This window comes from Urtica dioica, chromosome 8, assembly GCF_054948205.1.
Source record: "Urtica dioica subsp. dioica isolate 48M chromosome 8, U.dioica_male_clone48M_v1_H2, whole genome shotgun sequence".
Lineage (NCBI taxonomy): Eukaryota > Viridiplantae > Streptophyta > Magnoliopsida > Rosales > Urticaceae > Urtica > Urtica dioica.
In genome coordinates, this window is record NC_142763.1 from 8,651,141 (window position 1) to 8,671,179 (window position 20,039).

The 20,039-nt window shown below is 35.0% G+C and overlaps 1 protein-coding gene and 1 pseudogene across 2 annotated transcripts; one reads left to right on the forward strand and one right to left on the reverse strand.

Annotated features, from left to right (window-relative positions):
* Positions 1-6,077: 6,077 nt before the first annotated feature.
* LOC149387856 (putative lipid-transfer protein DIR1 pseudogene) lies at positions 6,078-7,450 on the forward strand (annotated as a pseudogene). The gene is made up of 2 exons (XR_016300752.1): positions 6,078-6,469; positions 7,119-7,450. The product of XR_016300752.1 is annotated as a putative lipid-transfer protein DIR1 pseudogene (transcript).
* Positions 7,451-16,854: 9,404 nt separating this feature from the next.
* On the reverse strand, positions 16,855-18,417 carry LOC149387857 (Lactoylglutathione lyase / glyoxalase I family protein). Its single transcript, XM_089624607.1, has 2 exons — positions 18,018-18,417; positions 16,855-17,332 (listed from the first exon to the last, which is right to left on the reverse strand). Exons 1-2 carry the CDS (start codon positions 18,287-18,289, stop codon positions 17,110-17,112), a joined length of 495 nt encoding a protein of 164 aa, XP_089480733.1. The 5' UTR covers positions 18,290-18,417; the 3' UTR covers positions 16,855-17,109.
* Positions 18,418-20,039: the final 1,622 nt, after the last annotated feature.

Genomic DNA, 20,039 nt, shown 5'->3' on the forward strand with positions numbered 1-20,039 from the left:
AATTGTTTTTGTGTTGAGAGAAAGTGAGAAAGTGAGAATGAAGAAGATGATGTTATGAGGTTTATTTTTAATTGAGGGCATTTTTGTCCAAAATTGGTACAAAAGTCCAATTTTGGATATTTTTTAATTAACGGGTCTAATTGAGATATTTTCATAACTTTTAGGTCTAGAAAATGAAATTTCTCTTCTCTATTTTGCGGGATAAATAAATTCTTTGAATTATTAGACTCGTGTTGTCGTATCTCACTGTTATACCGTTATTTTTTTCAAGTGAAAAATGATACTCTCCTGAAGAAAAAATTACAAGTAAAAACTCAAGAAAAACGAATCAAACGATTCTGAAAGTTAAGTCTCAAATGATTATGAAAGCTGAGTCTCAAACGGCAAATTAAGCCACAAAACAGTTCTGAAGGCTGAACCCCAAAACAACTCTGAATGTTAAGCCCAAAACGAGTTTGAAGGTTGAGCTACAAAACGGTTCTGAAGCCGGAGCCTTAAACGACTCTAAGCCTCAAACGGCTTTGAGACCCAAATGACTCTGAGGGCTGAGTTCCAACAACTCTGAAGACTGAGTCTCAAATGTCCCTTAAAGTCTAAAATCATATTTTGGGACAACTTCATGTCCAAATTTTCATATAAATTCCACACATATTGTGAAGGAAGAGAAAGACAACGAGGGAGATCCTCAAAATAGACAAAATCTATGTCAAACCTGATAGGGTTGAGGACGATGAATACGTTGTTGTAGAAGGGTAAAATTTGTATATTCTATTGTTGGGTTTGAGTTTGGACTATTTACCCAATTAAATTAATAATTGGGCCATTATTTTAAGAGAGGCCTAATACGGACTAGATAATTAGTCTGTCCATTTTAGTTCTGTATGAAATTTTGTTTCATATTTCTGTAGGAAATTTTAATTCGAGAGTTTTAAGGGATACGTTTCTAACTAATTTTAGGTGTATTTTGTTTTGTTACTGTTTTATATTTGGGACTCATTCTATATATACTAAAAGAAGGTACAATATCACCGTAGAAACTTTTTTTCCAATTAAAAATTGTCACATTGTTAGTGGGTCCCACACAAAAGTTTCTCTCTCTCTTTTCTACCTCCACGTTTCTATGCAGCAATATATACAAACATTTTCCCAATTAAAAATTGCCACACTATGAGTGGGTCCCACTAACAACTATATAAGACACTATATATAAACTGGAAGCATGAGCATGAGTCAGATTATACATACATGTCTTTGTTTGTCAATAATTAATTTATGTATTACTTAATTACATGACGTAGAGTAGAGAAGGTTTTCTTAAATACATGGCATTTGTTCATCTTTTTTTTTTTTGACATATGGCATTTGTTCATCCAGTAACATATACATACATGTCTTTGAGACATGCACATAGGCATATTATGTATATGAATGAACTAATTTGTAATATTTTGTGGTGGTTAAATTATTTGTGCGCCAATTATGCATTAATGTTCATATTTACAAGTACTTTTCTTTCATCTTAATGAATGTTACTGTTCCTTGATAAAAAAAAATAATTAAAAAAAATTATGCACAATTTTATAAATGGCTACAATTTTTCCTTTTATAAAAAATGCAAGTGGATAGTATTTGTACAATAATTTAAGGATATCACGATAAATGAGATCGACATATATGATTTGATGCATAATGGGGTTAATGTGCATACATAATGTGTCCACGATCGAGTACATAAGTAGAAATACTATAATAGTTTTAACTTATATATATAATATGTGTCTAATAAAGATTTTTTTATGTTAGTTAAAATGCTAAAAGAAATGTAAATAAGTTTATATATTTTCTAAATTTAAATCGTGAACATTAGTTTATCAAACAATTTATAATTTGATCTCAATTGTTATAAATTAAAAAGTAAAAATATATATATATATATATATATATATATATATATATTAAGTACTCAAAGTGGAACTCTTGATGCGTGTATTTCTACACATAATATATGTAGCATAAAATATATTATTATGTGTTTTATATGGATAAAAAAAAATATATAATGTTTCATTGCCATTACTTTATTAATTTATCAAATTGCAAAAGAAAACTCCCGCAGCAACGCGCGGGTATATAAACTCGTTAATCACTAAAAAGGGTAATCATATCAATTTGCAATGAAAACGACAAGTTGGGTATTTTGTGAATCTTACGCTTTGGATACACATTTATATAAATGAAATATGAATTCTTTTAAATTGTTTTCCACTCCTTATCGTCAATTATAATTAGACTTCTTATTGCTTAACTGATTCGTTCCAGTCAAGTATTTCCTTTTATAATGCAATTATAATTATTGAATATCCAATTTTCTCAAGGTTTTAAATTTTGCATATCTACGTCGAATTGATATTGAAATTGTGGAAATTGGAACTTAATGACGCAATCGTTTTGTGCATTTTGTCATATTATTTCAGTGAAACGTTGTCGTTTTTATGTTCTGACCAATTCTTGAAGAACCTAGAAAAGAATACAGAAATAGAGGCTGCGTTAACTTAGCTTATTAAATATGGTTTTAGCTTTTTATAAAAGTCCAACCATTTTAAAGTATTTGGTAAAATAGCTTTGAATAAAAGTTGAAAAGTGTTTTTGCAAAATATTAAATAAAATGGAAAAACAAGATTTTCGTAGTTTTTGGAAAAAAAAGTGTTTTTTATTTTATGTTGAATTACGATTTTGTCCTTAATCATTCAACACAATTAAATGTCAAAATTTTATTTTCTTATGATTTAAGATTGTGCACGTACTTTATGGGTCAGTTAGTGTTTTTTTAATTGTATTATGAGTTGTAAACTTTAGTGATGTACAATTCTACAACTTTACTATTTTAAATTATCATCTATATGAATTGGACACTGATAGTTAATTCATTTTTTACCCCCTGGACTCGTACCTCGATTTCATTTCACCCTCTGGACTCGGAAATGTTGCAGAACTAATCTCAGAACTTAGACACGTGTTACAACTTGCCACTTCCGTCAGTATTTGGACGTTAAATTTAACTTTTTGATGACGTGACAATATTTTAAAGGGTATAAGAGTATTTTCAATTATTTTAAATACTTTTAATATTTAAATATTGTTATTTTAAATACTTTCAATTATTTTCAGTTAAACTAAAATAAAGAATCCCATTTCCTCTTACGTAATTGACTCTATCTCGCTGAAGCCACCACCGTGCGAGCAAGCTTCCATGGCGTCTCTGCTGGCAAATGGCATTTCGAGCTTTTCTCCACAACCCACTTCGGAACCGCCAAAATCCTCAAAAGGGTTTCACCCAGTATTCGAAATATCGAAGCTTTCGACCCCCAAATCCTCGCCCACGAGAAGAAATAGGGCTTTTAGGGTTCGTTTAGATGTCGGGTACGACCAGAGGACTCTGAGCCCCGATTCGGCCTCTTCTTCGCCAGGTAAGCTCTCAACTTCGACCAGCTCTCTGGAGGCTCTCTGGCCAGGTTGCTACAGTTTGGGAAGGGACAGATTCCGTTGGAGCTTTAGGCGGAGACAGAAGTCTGGTTGATGGCCACGGCGGGGCTCCGGCTGGTTGATTCGCGTGTCCGGGGTCAGATTTTGGATTCGTGCTGTAGAGCGATTAGGGATTTCGGGTTCAAGTTCAGAGACGATTGGGCTTCGATGATCACTGGTATGAATGCCTTGAATCTTAAAACCCTAGCAATTCTAGTTTGCAAAATTTAATTTTTTTTTTTTGTATTGTGAGGAATTGGATTAGGGGATATATATAAACTGTGTTTCATCGGACAGTTTGTGGACCAAACATGTATACATTAGAGCTTCAAATTTCCTAATCTGAGCATTGATTTATCAGACCATGAAAGAGCAGTCTTTAATTGGGTTTCTTAGTAAGGATTGCTCTTGATCATCTGGTATAATAGCTTATGTAATTATTTATTTACTGTGTTAATGCTGTTAGAGGGGCGATCCTCTTCGCACCACTGGAATTATCGAACTCGGCTCTCTCTGAGAAGGAGAAAGAGAAGAAGAGAAGAAGAAGAGTTTTTTTTTAATTTATTATTATAAAAATAATAAAACGAGGGTATATTGATAATTGCACATATTTTAAATCTCACGTGACAAAAAACGTGACATTTAACGTCCAAAATTAGACAGAAGTGGCAACGTGTAATAACGTCTTTAGTTAAGAGATTCTCAATGCAACATTTCCGAGTCCAGGGGGTGAAATGAAATCGAGGTACGAGTCCAGGGGGTAAAAAATGAATTAATAATATTTTATACAAAGCATTTAAAATATGGGTCTCACACACACACACACATATATATTGTTATTTATATCATGCAATTAATAATTATAGTTTTATTACATATTAATATTAATAATTTTTATTACTTTAAGTATGGCTATTTTGATCTTTTTTTTATAATTATATATATTTTATCAAACACTAAATTTGTTTTTGCTATTGCCAAAAATTATTTTAAAAACAGTTTATCAAATACCTGTCCATTTTTGAAAAAAATAATTTTTTTCTAAAGCATAATCTAAGAGCATTTTTTTTAAAAGAAAAACTATGCTAAACGGTGCTAGAGATTTCTTACTTTGCGGTTGCGGCCAGAAAAATAAAAATTAAAAAAAAATTAAAAAAAAATGAAACCCTACCCGGTGAGCAGAGCTGAGAGAAAAATGATGTTAAATGAAAGCCCAAAATAAACTTGGCCCAAAATACAAAACATAGCTCTTGAGTCCACGGTGAAATACATACAGCATTGATCTTGGGTTTTTCATTTTGTATGACATCTACAACTACGAAAATTTTAAGGAAATGACAATTATAAATATACAAGGAAATTTATATACTAGTCCGGCTAAATAGCAAATAAATTTTTTGTACACATATTTTCTAAACGGAATTTTATCAAGTTTTTGGATAAAAAAATGTCCCTCCAAACACTTTTTATCACTTATCTATCTCTCGTACTCTCTCGGCTTTAACTCATTGATCGGATTATCTTCAACAACCGATGAAGATCTTGATGACCTTTGAAGAAATGCGCGTAATTACTTAAAAAAAATTCATTTTTTTCGTTGTACCAATATCGTTAATAAAGATATTGAATTTCATCATAATTAATCAAAAGTCATCAAAATTAATCGTATTTATCTGGGGCAACGTTGACTATAAAAGAAATTGTTGTTGCCTTTAATTTATTTTCTTTTTTTGCGCGTTTTATCTTCGGAGACTGTTAGAGGCTGTGGAGGAGTGAGAATCGAGAGAGAGAGAGAGAGAAATGAGAGAAGTGAGAGAGTGAGAAAAATTGTTTTGAGGGATTTAAAAAACAAAAACATGGCGAAATTTCATTCGTACATGTGTGCAAATAAAATTTGTCTCTCCCTCTCTCTCTACATATCATTCAATATTATTATTTTTCTCGTAATTTTCATCGAACACCACATTATTTTTCTTTCAAAAATCATAGTTTTTGTGAAAATAAATTTTTCACTTTTTTATATTTTTCTACTGTAATTTTCATACGCTACTGTAATTTTTTTTTATCTTTGAGGCCATGAACACAAGTCGACCTCGACATTTGGACCCTGGAATTTATTTAGTGACCACTTATTTTAAAAAAATAAAATAAAAAAAATAATAATAACGTGACAATTGAGCCGTCCATCTCTAATTATAAACATCTTTAAAAATCATAAATCGTTATTGAAAATCACGGTGTTATCATCAATAAATAAATAAACACCATTGTAGGAATCTTTGTTCCTTCTTTCTTTCTTATTAAAACTGCCTACATAATTTTTCACCATATACGTTACAACCAGTTACATCGACACAAAGAAGCCAATATCAAAGAGAAATATTTCCTTTCTTTTTCTATATCCAAAGAAAACGATAGGCGTCAGCAAAAAATAGAAGCGGGCCATGAATTCCCGTGATCACCATATACCGCCAAAAGCTCACTCACGGGATCTCAAACTCGTGGCTCTCAAAGCCTCAAATAATAATTCCCATAAATATAACCATGTACCGCAAAAGCAAACTTAGAAACATTCTCACTATAACTAGCCCTCCCACAGCGAGTGATCGAGATCAGTATAACCAACAAAATGAAGTCCTCGTTCAACAATTTTGCGACGCTTGCTCTGGTGATCATATTGGGTGCTGGGTATTATTTGGAAGCGTGTAGGGCTGTTGGGCTGTGCAATATGAGCAGCGACGATCTGACTGAGTGCAAGCCGGCCGTGACAAGCCCAAGCCCACAAAGCCCGACCCCGAAGTGCTGCGAGGCTCTCGGCGGTGCCGACCTGACTTGTCTTTGTGGTTACAAAAAGTCGCCGGAGCTTTATTTCCTCGGAATCGATCCCGACCTTGCCATGGCTCTCCCTGCTAAGTGTAACCTTACACCCCCGCCCGGATGTTAACAGGTATATAAGGAAATTTCTACACATAATATTATTTTCATTTGTTAATTCATTCGTTCATTCAAATAGCTTCAAGTTGTGGTAATTACTCTAAAGGGTGTGTGCTTGGTGAGGATTGGACTTTTGACAAAAAAAAAAATTCCCTTTCATGACTTTAGTGTTTGCACTTAGAAAACATCACTTGAAGATTGAAGATTGAAAAAAGGGAAAAAAGAAAAAAGAGAATTTTGATATGGTAGATTTCATAATTAACAAAATATCTGAACTTATTATTTGAAAATATTTAAAATTGGATTTTTGTAATATTTTTGGACACAAAGATGCCACTGAGAGTATTTAAACCATGTTTGTTATTTGAAACCATCGAAAATCATTATAAACCATCGGAGAAAAATTAATCTAATTAGATCATTATAAGTCATCTGAAACTATCGGAATTTATTTTTGAAAATTAAGACTTAAATACTCACCGAGATCAAAAGTCCAATTTTATATATATATATATATATATATATATATATATATATATATATATAACATATCTAATCTTGATATTTTGTTAAATATTAATTATATAATATGAAATTTCTTTTTGTTTTGTTTTTTATCGTTATTAATTATTAACCACATAATGAGTTATTTTTACTTTCAGGTACGAGCCCCACTACTACTATCGAACGTTTTCAGGAACTATAATATTTTACGCTGTCTTTTTCATGTGTGTCGACTCGTGCACTAAACAAGACTACTTAATTTTCCATATGCGCGTTGTTTTATTATTGGGTGAAGGGTGAACGTTTATTGTCTTTGTCGTGTAATCGTAACGTCCCCGATTATTGTAAGAAAAGCTTGCAATTAAGTTTTAATTTTGTTGGTATGTGCTTATTTCTATTTGAAAGAGTTGTGATATAAAATAAATAATTGGTTATTGTATGCAAATTATATTGGTAAAATTCAATATTATTATTGGAATGTTATTCGTCATAGAGTCTGAAGTCGCTGATACTCTCACATGAGTGGGTCCAACCTTGACAGACAGGCACAAGTTTACATGAGGTCCGGAAACTATGTGAACGGTGAACCCCTAAAAAAAATTTATTTTATTTTTATTTTTGGTCTATTTATAAAAAAAAAAAAAAAAAAAAAAAAAACCCTAAAATTTTACAAATTAGTTCTATCTTAGATTTTTATTTTTTAAATTTATCCCTCCTGATTTATTTTTCAAATTTGCTTCTCATGATTAGTTTTTCTGGCTATGTCAATGCTGATAGACGTTGACGCGTTAGTTGTGTATCAACTATTTCATAAAGTGTAGAAGGGGATATGGAAAGAGGAAAATATTAATACTATCCCTCGTGTTTAATCGAAATACGAGATTTATCCCCTCTATTTCTAGAAATATCAGACATATCCCTTTAATTTAATATAAATGACATATACCTCCCCTAAAAAAATATTATATTACAAATATCACCCTTTTCGTTTATTTTTTACAAAAAAATAATTTGAACTCCCCAAAATACCCTTAACAGAATAAATATTTATTTACTATTTTATTAAAAAAAAATCAAAATCTCTCTTTATAAAAAAAATCCTTAACTTTTTATAAAGAAATTTTTTAATTTAAATTTTTTGTATATAGAATAGAAAATAAAAAAATTATTTCATTAACGGTATTTTGGGGAGTTCAAATTACTTTTTTGTAAAAAATAAACGAAAAAGGGTGATATTTGTAATATAACATTTTTTAGGGGATGTATATGTCATTTATATTAAACTGGAGGGATATGTCTGATATTTCTATAAATAGAGGGGATAAATCTCGCATTTCGATTAAACAGGAGGGATACTGTTGATATTTTCCCTATGGAAAAGTAGGAATTTTTTTTATTATACAAAACAGCTTAAATGTGTTTATAAATCTTTTTGACACTACACAAGTACATGTTTGTGTGTAAATAAGTTTGTGTTATCCGTGCTCGACTCTTATTCAACTATTACCTATCCACGTTAGCGAGTATCGATATCAAACTTTAAATGAGAGGATTTTTCTTTACTTATAAAGAGCAATTTTGGGTAATAACATTGCAATCCCGTTCTCGGTTGTTTCCAAGCTTCTCTTGCTCTGAGATTTGTTGACGCTCGTTTTTAGTTTATTTTCCCGAGTCTTTTTAGCTTTATCTCTTTGGTGGTGCTTGTTCAAGCCTCTCATCCAAGGATACATTTGGTCGCTTAGCCTTATCAGTTATTGTTACAAGATAAAAAAAATAAAAAAAAAATAAAAAAGCACTAACTTGGCAATTTACTCTAAATAAAAGAAAGAAATTGAAGAAAGCATTATTTCAACTCACTTAAAAAGATATGGTGATCGCTCAAAAGTCGGTGCAAATCACTCATAGTTGTTTAGTTACCAACCTAGCTCAAAGATTGAACCTTTTTTGAACATCAATGTTTGGACAATGATTTACCAAAAGAATATTTGAGATATGCTTGTGTATCAGCCACAAGTGAAGAGTACATTATAAATGAATATTTGTGCGCAGATTACTAAACTACAATTATCTCAAGTCAATTGTATATTAGAAATGAAATTTGTGTACAAGATTACCAAATTATATAGTGCTTTATTCTTTGAAAGTGTGGTTGAATAAAAATCGGGCCTGAACTCAATGAATGAAGTCAGGGAATATAGCATAGAGACATCTCACTTAACATATCTTTCTTATTCACATTTTACGAAAGAGTTAGAACAAATAATAATTAGAAAGTTAAAATCATAGTTTTTACATTCATGTACTTCGGTGACCACTGTAATAATTAAGTTATTATATGATGTGAAGATAAGTGCAATGCCACATCAGCAGAGTTATCTTGCGCGCTGCAAGCTGAGCTGTGTTGAGCGAGCTGGGTGAGCTGCGAGTTAGGCGAGCTGAACTAAGGAGCTGGGCGAACTGCGAGTTAGGCGAGCTGATAGCGAGATGGTAGAGAAACGGTTATAACTTACCTGAGGCAGCTTGGGCGACACGTCAGCACTGGATCGTTCTATATAATCTTCTGTAATCGCTTGCATTAGTCAAGTCATTCATTATGTATTGTATTCATGAGTTTCTGAGAGAAGAGAGAGAGAAAAAACAGAGAATCGCAAACAAGGGTTTGACGATCTAGAGTGTTTGTCTCGACGGTGATCGAGTGATCTTCTTGTAAACTCCGATTGAATATAGTGGAAGCAAATAGGGAAATCTCATCCCTGACTGGATTAGGATCCGAATTGGATCTGAACCAAGATAAAATCTGGTTGTGTTCGTTCTCGTTTATTTGTCTGTTTTCGTGATTGCTTGCATCTTAAGGTATCTCGTGTGTTCAAATCGTTGTTCTGGTTTGGTTTTAGGGATCGTTTTTCAACAAATTGGTATCAGAGCCTCACCGCGAAGCCACGCTGAGGAAGACGTAGACGATCGAAATCAAATCAAGCACAATCGTCATCGATCACGAGACGCGATCAAATATTTCGCAGACCTAACATCGGAAATCTCAAGATTGGAGAACAATGTCTACATTCAAGTCAGACATCGAGAAATTTGATGGCAAGAACGATTTCTTGCTATGGAAGGAAAAGATTACAGCACATTTGGGAATCCTAGGGCTCGATGATGCGCTCAAAGGACTCGCCAAAATGCCACAGACAATGTCAGACGAAAAGAAAGAGGAAGTCATGAAGAGGGCAAGAAACACCATCATCCTGAGTCTTTGCGATCAGGTCTTGAGGAAGGTGATCAAGGAGAAATCAGCCGCTGCAATGTGGTTGAAACTCGAGCAGCTCTACATCACAAAGAGTCTTCCCTCAAGAATCTATCTGAAGCAAAAGTTCTACAGCTTCAAGATGGACGAAGGTAAAACTGTTGATGATAACATCAATGATTTCACCAAATTGATTTCAGATCTGGAGAGCCTAGAGGTAGAGATAGATGAAGAAGACCAGGCCATTTTCCTCATGAACTCGCTGCCTAAGCCCTATGAGCAACTGAAAGACACTCTCAAGTATGGGAAGGAGACCCTGTCTCTTGATGAGGTGATCAGTGCAGCCTATTCAAAAGAACTTGATTTAAAGTCAAATGGCAAGATAGCCAAGGCTACATCAGAAGGCCTTAATGTAAGAGGACGACCAGAAAAGAAATCAAGTGGCAAGAACAAGGGAAGGTCAAAGTCCAAAGACTCTTCATCAACAACAGTTACTTGCTGGAACTGCAACAAGGAAGGCCATTACAGGAGAAATTGCCCAGAGAAGAAACAGGAAAAAAGGGATGGAAAGACAAAGAAGAATAACAACAACTCCAAGAATGGAGATGTTGCAAATATCCTTGATGGTCTTGATACATGTGATGTCCTCTCAGTTTCTAACACTGACCCACAGGAACAATGGATTCTTGATACAGGATGTACTTATCACATGACCCCAAGAAATGAGTTCTTTTGTGATTATCAGGATTACACATGTGGCAAAGTTCTTATGGGAAACAATGACAGCTGTGATGTCATTGGCCTTGGATCTATTATTCTCAAGATGTCTGATGGAACCCAACATACTCTGACTGATGTGAGACACATACCAGACTTCAAGAGAAACCTAATCTCTTTAGGAACTCTTGATGCTCTGGGTTACAACTTCAAGAGCCAAGGTGGAGTTCTTAGAATCTACAAAGGTGTGCTCCAAGTGATGAAGGAAAAACTGGAACATGGGCTCTATGTGCTAGAGGGTGAAACCTTCACTGGAGAAGCTAGCACCATCAACATGAAGCCAGAGCGAGCTGAGGTGTGGCACAAGAGACTTGGACATATGAGTGTCCAAGGAATGACCGAACTCAATAAGCAGAGAGTGCTAAAGGTAACTAGTTTGTCTGATTTTCAACTATGTGAAAACTGTGTTCTTGGCAAGTCTCACAGGTTGAAGTTCCCAAAGGCAATCCACAATACAAAAGGCACCCTAGACTACATTCATTCAGATCTGTGGGGCTCACCAAATGTTCCACACTCTCTCTCAAAATGCCACTATTTCATCACCTTTATTGATGATTTCTCAAGAAAAGTATGGATCTACTTTCTGAAGACCAAAGATCAGGCATTCAGCAAATTCTTGGAGTGGAAGGCACTAGTAGAGACACAGACTGAGAGAAAGATAAAGAGGCTAAGAACTGACAATGGCCTAGAGTTCTGCAATGAAGAATTTGATTCTTATTGCACACAGCAAGGAATTGCAAGAAAGCACACCTGTTCAGGGACCCCTCAGCAGAATGGCCTAGCTGAGAGGATGAACAAAACTATAATGAACAAGGTGAGATGTATGCTTTCTGATTCTGGTTTACCTAAATCCTTCTGGGCCGAGGCAGCTTTTACTGCTTGTTACTTGATCAACAGGTCACCATCTGCTGCCCTGGATTTTGAGGTACCTGAGAAGAAATGGTCTGGGCACAACACAACATATGAACACTTGAGGCCTTTTGGCTGTGTTGCATATGTTCACACCAATCAAGGAAAGCTCAATCCCAGAGCAAGAAAATGAGTGTTCTTAGGCTACCCTGAATGAGTCAAAGGCTACAAAGTGTGGCTGCTAGAGGAGAAGAAATGTGTCACCTCAAGAGACGTGAGATTCAATGAAGGAGTCTTCTACAAGGCACAAAACCAATATCAACCTGACACAGACACAGCAACAACCACATGTGTTGATAATGGAGCCAACACTGAAGATCAAGTCAGTTCAGAAACTCCAAACACTGATCAAGGTGGAGCTGCTGAAGAAGATCTTGGAGCTGTTCCAAGAAATGAAGAAGAAGACCAAGCCTTTGACACTTTCTCAGATGGCATTGATCCTCATGCAGAACAACTCAGAGACTATGTCCTTGCAAGAGATAGAGAAAGAAGGGTCAGCAAACCAAATGCGAGGTATGCACAAGCTGACCTCGTTGATTTTGCACTTGTGTCAGCTAGTCTCATTTCAGGGGAAGAACCAAGCAATCTCAATGAGGCCAAGAGTTGCAAGGAATGGCCTCTGTGGAAGAAAGCAATGCAGGAGGAGATGGGCTCCCTACACAAGAACCAAACTTGGGACATTGTCAAAAGACCTGAAAAGAAAAGAATAGTTGGATCCAAATGGATCTTCAAACTCAAGCCTGGCATTCCAGGAGTGGAGAGTGACAGATTCAAGGCCAGGCTTGTAGCCAAGGGTTTTTCCCAAGTTGAAAGGGTTGATTACCATGAAGTTTTTTCCCCTGTTGTCAAACATACCTCAATAAGGATTCTTTTATCTTGAACAACTATGTTTGATCTTGAATTAGAACAGCTTGATGTCAAAACAACTTTTCTCCATGGAAAGCTTGATGAACAGATTTATATGCAACAACCTGAAGAGTTCATAGCCCCGGGAGATGAAGAGAAGGTTTGCTTATTGAAGAAGTCCTTGTATGGACTCAAACAATCCCCCAGACAATGGTATCTCAGGTTTGATCTTTTCATGTTTAACCAAGGCTTCAAAAGAAGCAAATTTGACAGCTGTGTCTATATCACAAAATTAAAAAATGGTAATTATATGTACTTGCTGATTTATGTGGATGACATGCTAATTGCGTGCAAAGATAAGTTTCAGATTCAAAAGTTGAAGGATCAACTGAGCTCAGAATTTGACATGAAGGACCTTGGACCTGCCAGCAAGATTTTGGGAATGAATATAGAAAGAGATAGAGACAAGGGCATTCTCAGACTATCTCAAAAGTCTTACATGGAGAAGGTTGCAAGATCTTTTGGTCTAGACAAGGCAAAAGTTGTCTCTACACCCATTGGAGCTCAGTTCAAACTCATGTCTCTCACAGAACAAGAGCTCGACAATCAGGCAAAGTACATGGAGAAGATCCCATACTCAAACTGTGTTGGTAGTCTGATGTATGGGATGATCAGCACCAGACCTGACATCGCTTATGGAGTCAGCCTAGTAAGCAGGTTCATGAGTAAACCTGGTAAAACTCATTGGGAAGCTGCTAAATGGCTGGTCAGATACATCAAAAGAGCGTCAGATCTGAGCCTGGTATACACCTCAAACCAATCAAGTCACTGCAAGGTTCAGGGTTATTGTGACTCTGATTATGCTGGAGATTTGGACAAGAGAAGGTCCCTATCTGGCTATGTGTTTACAGTTGGAGAAAATACTGTGAGCTGGAAAGCAAGTCTTCAACATGTGGTTGACTTGTGCACCACTGAAGCTGAGTATATCTCTCTAACAGAAGCTGTAAAAGAAGGTCTCTGGCTAAAAGGTTTCATGTCTGAGCTTGGATATGATCAAGACTGTGCTGAGATATACTGTGACTCACAAAGTGCAATTCACTTATCGAAGAACACTATGTATCACGAGCGAACTAAACACATTGACGTGAGGCTGCACTTCATCAGAGATATTATAGCAGAGGGTGTGATCAAAGTGAAGAAGATTTGTACAGATGTTAACCCGGCTGACATCTTGACAAAGGTGGTTCCTATTGACAAGTTCATAAATGCCCTGGACTTGCTCAAGCTTAGGAAAGGTTAAGTAGCCGGGGAAAATGGGGATGAGAGGACTTTGTTTGCTTCCAAGGAGTTGAAGATGTGCATCGCAAGGTGGAGATTTGTGAAGATAAGTGCAATGCCACATCAGCAGAGTTACCTTGCGCGCTGCTAGCTGAGCTGTGTTGAGCGAGCTGGGTGAGCTGCGAGTTAGGCGAGCTGAGCTAAGGAGCTGGGCGAACTGCGAGTTAGGCGAGCTGATAGCGAGATGGTAGAGAAACGGTTATAACTAACCTGAGGCAGCTTGGGCGACACGTCAGCACTGGATCGTTCTATATAATCTTCTGTAATCGCTTGCATTAGTCAAGTCATTCATTCTGTATTGTATTCATGAGTTTCTGAGAGAAGAGAGAGAGAGAGAAAAAACAGAGAATCGCAAACAAGGGTTTGACGATCTAGAGTGTTTGTCTCGACGGTGATCGAGTGATCTTCTTGTAAACTCCGATTGAATATAGTGGAAGCAAATAGGGAAATCTCATCCTTGACTGGATTAGGATCCGAATTGGATCTGAACCAGGATAAAATCTGGTTGTGTTCGTTCTCGTTTATTTGTCTGTTTTCGTGATTGCTTGCATCTTAAGGTATCTCGTGTGTTCAAATCGTTGTTCTGGTTTGGTTTTAAGGATCGTTTTTCAACATATGAAATAGAAAATAAAAATAGAACACATGAAAATTGTCTATATCACCTTATGTTTTGTATGATGAGAAAGAGGGCTATGTTAAGGTTTGAAAACGCTAGTAAAAATTGAACTACTTTAGCGGGTCAATAATCACTCATTTTATTGGCCCAATTAAAATTATTATGGGCTAACATGAGCGCAGCTAAATGGTTGATCATGTTCTGAATGTCAGGATCCATACGCAATCCTTCTATGTATATTATCTCTAATACTTATTATTTATTATACAGAGTGAGGATTTAACCCACAAATTCTATTTCGGAGGTGGTGTTGTGAAATTATCAACTAAGTTGTTATGTTAATCCTCATTTTGCCTAAAATTCTCGGGATTCCTTGATAGTTAGAATAGATTCGTAGACCGAGCCGACTTATCTGTTTTAAATTGAAAATAATTCTATATTTTTCATCCTATTTTTTTCTATTTAACTTTCAATAATTCATGAAAAAATGAATCCTGCAAAATCCTATGAATATACTAGGCTAATTCCTAGTACTTTGGCTGGATTATTTGTAACTACCACTTATACTTATTTCTTAAGCTGCTTAAGAAATACGGGGGACTCTCACTACCCCTTACCCAATTTTTTTTTTTCCTGATATATATTAAATCTCTGTATATCTCATACATAAATTAGTTCATTTATCCATAATTTTTTTTAAAAAAAAAAACTAAGTCAGACCAATTGCATACTCATTAAACCCATCACTTAGGTGTCTATATGTAAATGTACATCAGTCATTACCTATTCCGTTAATTTCCCATATCCATCCATCCTTTTATAAATTAGTATTTATTATTCAAAATATAATTAAAAGACTTTAAACCCCTTAAAGTTTAGTGTCATTTTTTTATTATAAGTTTTAGCTTTAAAAAATTATTATATTTTTTCTTTATATTTTTTTTATTGATTTTTGTTTTATTGATTTATTCTAGGAAAAATGGCATGAACTAGCCAATTCAAACTATGGGTTTTGCAAAATAGCCATAGTTTCATTAGGTTAACCAAAATAGCCATTACTCTCATCCCTGGACTAAATTAATCCTGCCTGGATTAAATTTAATCCCGATATTTTGTGTGGATTAAATTTAATCATGCCTGGATTAATAATCGCAGCTTGGCTATTTTGCTTATACTTGATAAACTTTGGCTATTTTGCAAATCCTTAAGTTCTATTTGGCCATTTAGCCGCTTGACCCTTTATTCTATTATTGCGTTGAGCTTTTAACTAGATATCACCACTTCAAATTGGAATTAAGCCAATACCACAACATCATTCTCAAATTAAGAAACTTTTATGTGCTTATTTTTCTCTGATTATTGGTGATAGTACATTCATGGTGTATTTTGTGGATATTCTATGTATTATAAAAGAATAATGTGGTGTTGTTTTGTGGATACTCTATATTAGAAAAAAAAAATAATCGAGTGAGGCCGGGTGGTAAAAAAAAGTACCAGGAGGAAAAGAAAGTTTAATATTTATAATTATAAATGGTACATTTTGTATATCAGATCACTAGGCAATGCAATGGCGCCTTTCGACGAACAGTTTTTTTTTTTTAGGGGAAGACGAACAACTTTTAGAAGCCAGGGTTTCAAAAATCAATAACAAACCACCATTTATTTATGCACTAGTGCCAACGGTACAATTAAAAGAAGTTTATGAGCGCAAAAATCAAACCGACTGAGGGCACAACACACGAGCGTTCAGTCGTAATTACTCCTTTCAAGACGAAAAATAATTATAACAAGAAAAGACTTCAAATTCTGTGTAATGTAACGTTATATTTAGCCATAGGACCAAATTATTCTATAATACCGGGGTCAGAACGACAATAATGAAACTTCCAAAAATGAGAGTTAATTGCCTTGTGTTCGTGTGAACTATTTCACGAGACTCTCCCACGGTCCCACCTGTTCAGTGGGACCCACTAGAAAAGAACCCATCAACGTCCTTAGTCCATACATGTAACATACCCATTATTAAATCACCAAAATCATAGGACATGTGTCAGTACCTCACAGCCCCAACGTTAATGCAAATCCAATAAACAATTAGTAGACGACTATTATGAAATGCAAAATAAACAGAAAAGGAAGAATAGCTGAAAAAAAATAAAGTAGCTAGTCAAAGTTATAAAATCACATTAACACGTAAATAGTTCCGTCAAAATGATCTATTAAGATCAATTAAACATTCATCAACGAGATTGTCATAGTATTATGAAATTCTAAATATTTAGGCCTAAAACCCTAGCCACCCACGCTAACAGCAAAATCCTGACGCCTAAAGAGACATTTTCTTTTACTACATCCGATTGAAACTGAAATGACAATCAAGTAAAAAGCAGGGACGTCTTTGGTTGCGATCGAACGGTCTCTACGCCTCCACGTTAGCAGTCTTGGCAGGAGAGCAGATGAGCCAGGAGTAGCCGTATGGGTCGTTCACCTTTCCCACGCGCCCACCGCAGCACGCGCCTTCACCTTCGACGACCTCACCGTCCACCACGGCTCCGGCGGCGACGGCCTTGGCCACAGCGGCGTCGACGTCGACAGTTTCCAGGCAGAGAGCAACGCCGTTTCCAGATCCGGAGGTCTTTGACCTGGAAAAAGGTCACAAGTTGGGAATAAACTAATAAAATATCTGATGCAATAACAATAAATACTTTGTCCGAACTTCTGAAACAACAAACGCCTTGAAAGGATAATATTAAAAAGTGAAATTATTAGTATATAGGACAGTTTTGAGAATAGCAGGATAAGGAAAGAGAAAGAAATTACATATAGAGACAAAACAAGTTGTCCGTACGACGAAAAAAAAGGCATGGACGCATGGAAGATAACAAGAGGAAGTAAGAAAATAACAATAAAACGTAGATCTGCCAATAGAAAACTCCAAAGTCAAGAAAAAATGGACAAAAACTCAACGCAGTGTAACGAATACAAGAGACGATAATCTAGGACCCCAAAATAGAAAGGGAAATAAAGGTATATGCAAAGAATTGTAAAATAAAGCGTACATATACGATTCTAAAACATCCAAACAAGTGATATATAATATATAAACTGATTATAACAAGCAGAACAAAGTCCATATCAAAATAGATCAACATACTACTTACACACAGAACAGAACAGCCAAAATAACGTTTAAAACAAAGAATAAGCTGATTCATCTCAGTATAGCGTAAAACCGTAAAAATAAACCTACAGATCTAACAAAACCATGACAGTCAAGTATGAACAGTGTACCAAACGATGAGAGAGAGAGAGAGAGAGAGAGCTTACGAGTCGCCATCTGAGAGGTCGGAAACGATGATGGTGGAGCCGGCGATGCTGAGCTCAGCAGAGAGGATGTGAGGAAGCTCTTGATCGGCCTTGCGCTTGGGATGGCTGGCGCGGCTGAGCTCCTCTGCTCCGAACGCCGCCTTGTAGAACTGAACGGCGTCGCTGGCCTTCGGAGCCTCCACCTGAAGCCGAGGCTTCACCGACGTGAAGACCACCGGCGTCTCCGCTGCGACCTTGTCGGCTCCTCCGTTCTGAACCTGCTGCTCTGCCATTTCGAGAGAGAAAAAGAGACGAGAGTTCGAGAAAGAGAGACTGAAAATCCTTAACCCTAGGAGAGAAAATGCTTAAATTGTACTGAAATGAAAATGGCGTGGGTTTTTTGGTGGGGTATCTCTGGGTGCTTTATAGAGGTGAAGCGAAAAAACTCAACCGTCCGTCAGGGGTGAAATCGGTATAGAAAACTAGACGTAAAATGACAAAAGTAGCCCGGACTTTTCATCGAATTTACTGTTGGTTACCACTCGGTGTATTTTTGGCGTGTAACGCACTCCAACGTAAATAGTGTTTTATTTATTTTTATTTATAGATTATAGAGTAATTAGACCATCTCCAACCGATAACTCTATTTTTCACTCTATTTCTCATTCTATTTTTTAGTAAACAGTGATTTCTCTCCAACCGAACTCTATTTTCCACTCTATTTTTCACTCTACTTTTTCCCCCCTTTATTTCCTATTTATACTTATACCCCTATATTTTTTATTATTATTACTAATTAGATAACTTAGAAGAATTATGATAATGAGTAAAATATTACTCTATAAATTAATTATAATTATAAATAAAAATACACATTAAATAAAATAAAATTTTATTTAATAAAAATCACAACACAAAAAAAAAATACAACACGATACAATTAAAAAAAAAATTACAACACAACTCAATTAAAATAAAGTAAAACAAACTACAACACAACAAATAAAAGTAACTTTAACACAAACAATTATGACTCGGAATTATAATACTCTTCCCACAGGTGCTCAATCAATGCATTCCGAAGTGCGATGTGTTTTTTTTTTATGTCTTTTGAGTTTTCTTGTTGATTGTCTTCCAAATTGCTAATGTAATTGTGTTTGATATTAGTTTAATATGACCGTTTTAATATTATAATTTTCTTGCAACGTGCAAATATCATTGTTGTATTTTAAAATATTGTTGTCTTTCAAATTATACAAAATAATAAATTTTATATAAATTAAATAATTTTAGGGATAAATATTAAATAATTATATGAAATTTGGGCATTTAGGCAAATTTTAAAACTTACAAAAAAAAAAATAAATAACGCAGGTTAACAGTGCAGCGCTACAAATAGCGCTGCACTGTTGTCAAAAAACATCACACGCTATTATAGCGTGGTTAATAAAGCTCCAGTGGAGCACTTGCGCTAAAATAGGAAGCGTATAGCGCTCCACTGGAGATGCTCTTAGTGTTCTATAATCCGTCGTCTTTTATTTTTATTTTTATTTTTTTATTATCACTATAATCTCTAGTCTACCCTACACCCTCCTTAAGACCATGTTTAATATTCCTCTCAAAAACAATTTTTTAGTTTTTGAGTTGAAAAAATTGAAAACAAAAATTGAAAACATGTTTGGTTTAAGTTTTTGGAAAAAAATTTCAAAAAATTTTGAAGTTGTTTTGGAAAAAAGTAAAGAAAACTGAAAACAAATAAAAGGTATTTTTGAAAAAAAAATTTATTCTATTCTCTCTTCTTTCTCCTCATCTTCTCTTTTCATTCTTTCAAAAACAAAAATTAAAACTATACCAAACACTTTTTTCAGTTTTTTCACTTTCTCAAAAACAAAAATGAAAACTGTATCAAACAGCTTTTTGAAAACAACTACAAAACAGTTTTTCAGTACAACTACAAAAATTAGAAAACAGAAAACAAAAACTTTTTGAGTTAACTACCAAACACAACCTTAAACTTCTTTCGTATTTCGGAGAGGAGATCTG

What these genes read in the sequence shown, in the direction of transcription:
- LOC149387857 (XM_089624607.1), bottom strand. Translation starts at nt 18,289, where the DNA reads ATGGCAGAGCAGCAGGTTCAGAACGGAGGAGCCGACAAGGTCGCAGCG. An exon ending in GACCTCTCAGATGGCGACTC is followed by an intron (nt 17,333 to 18,017) that starts GTAAGCTCTCTC and finishes ACCTTTTTCCAG; the next exon opens with GTCAAAGACCTCCGGATCTG.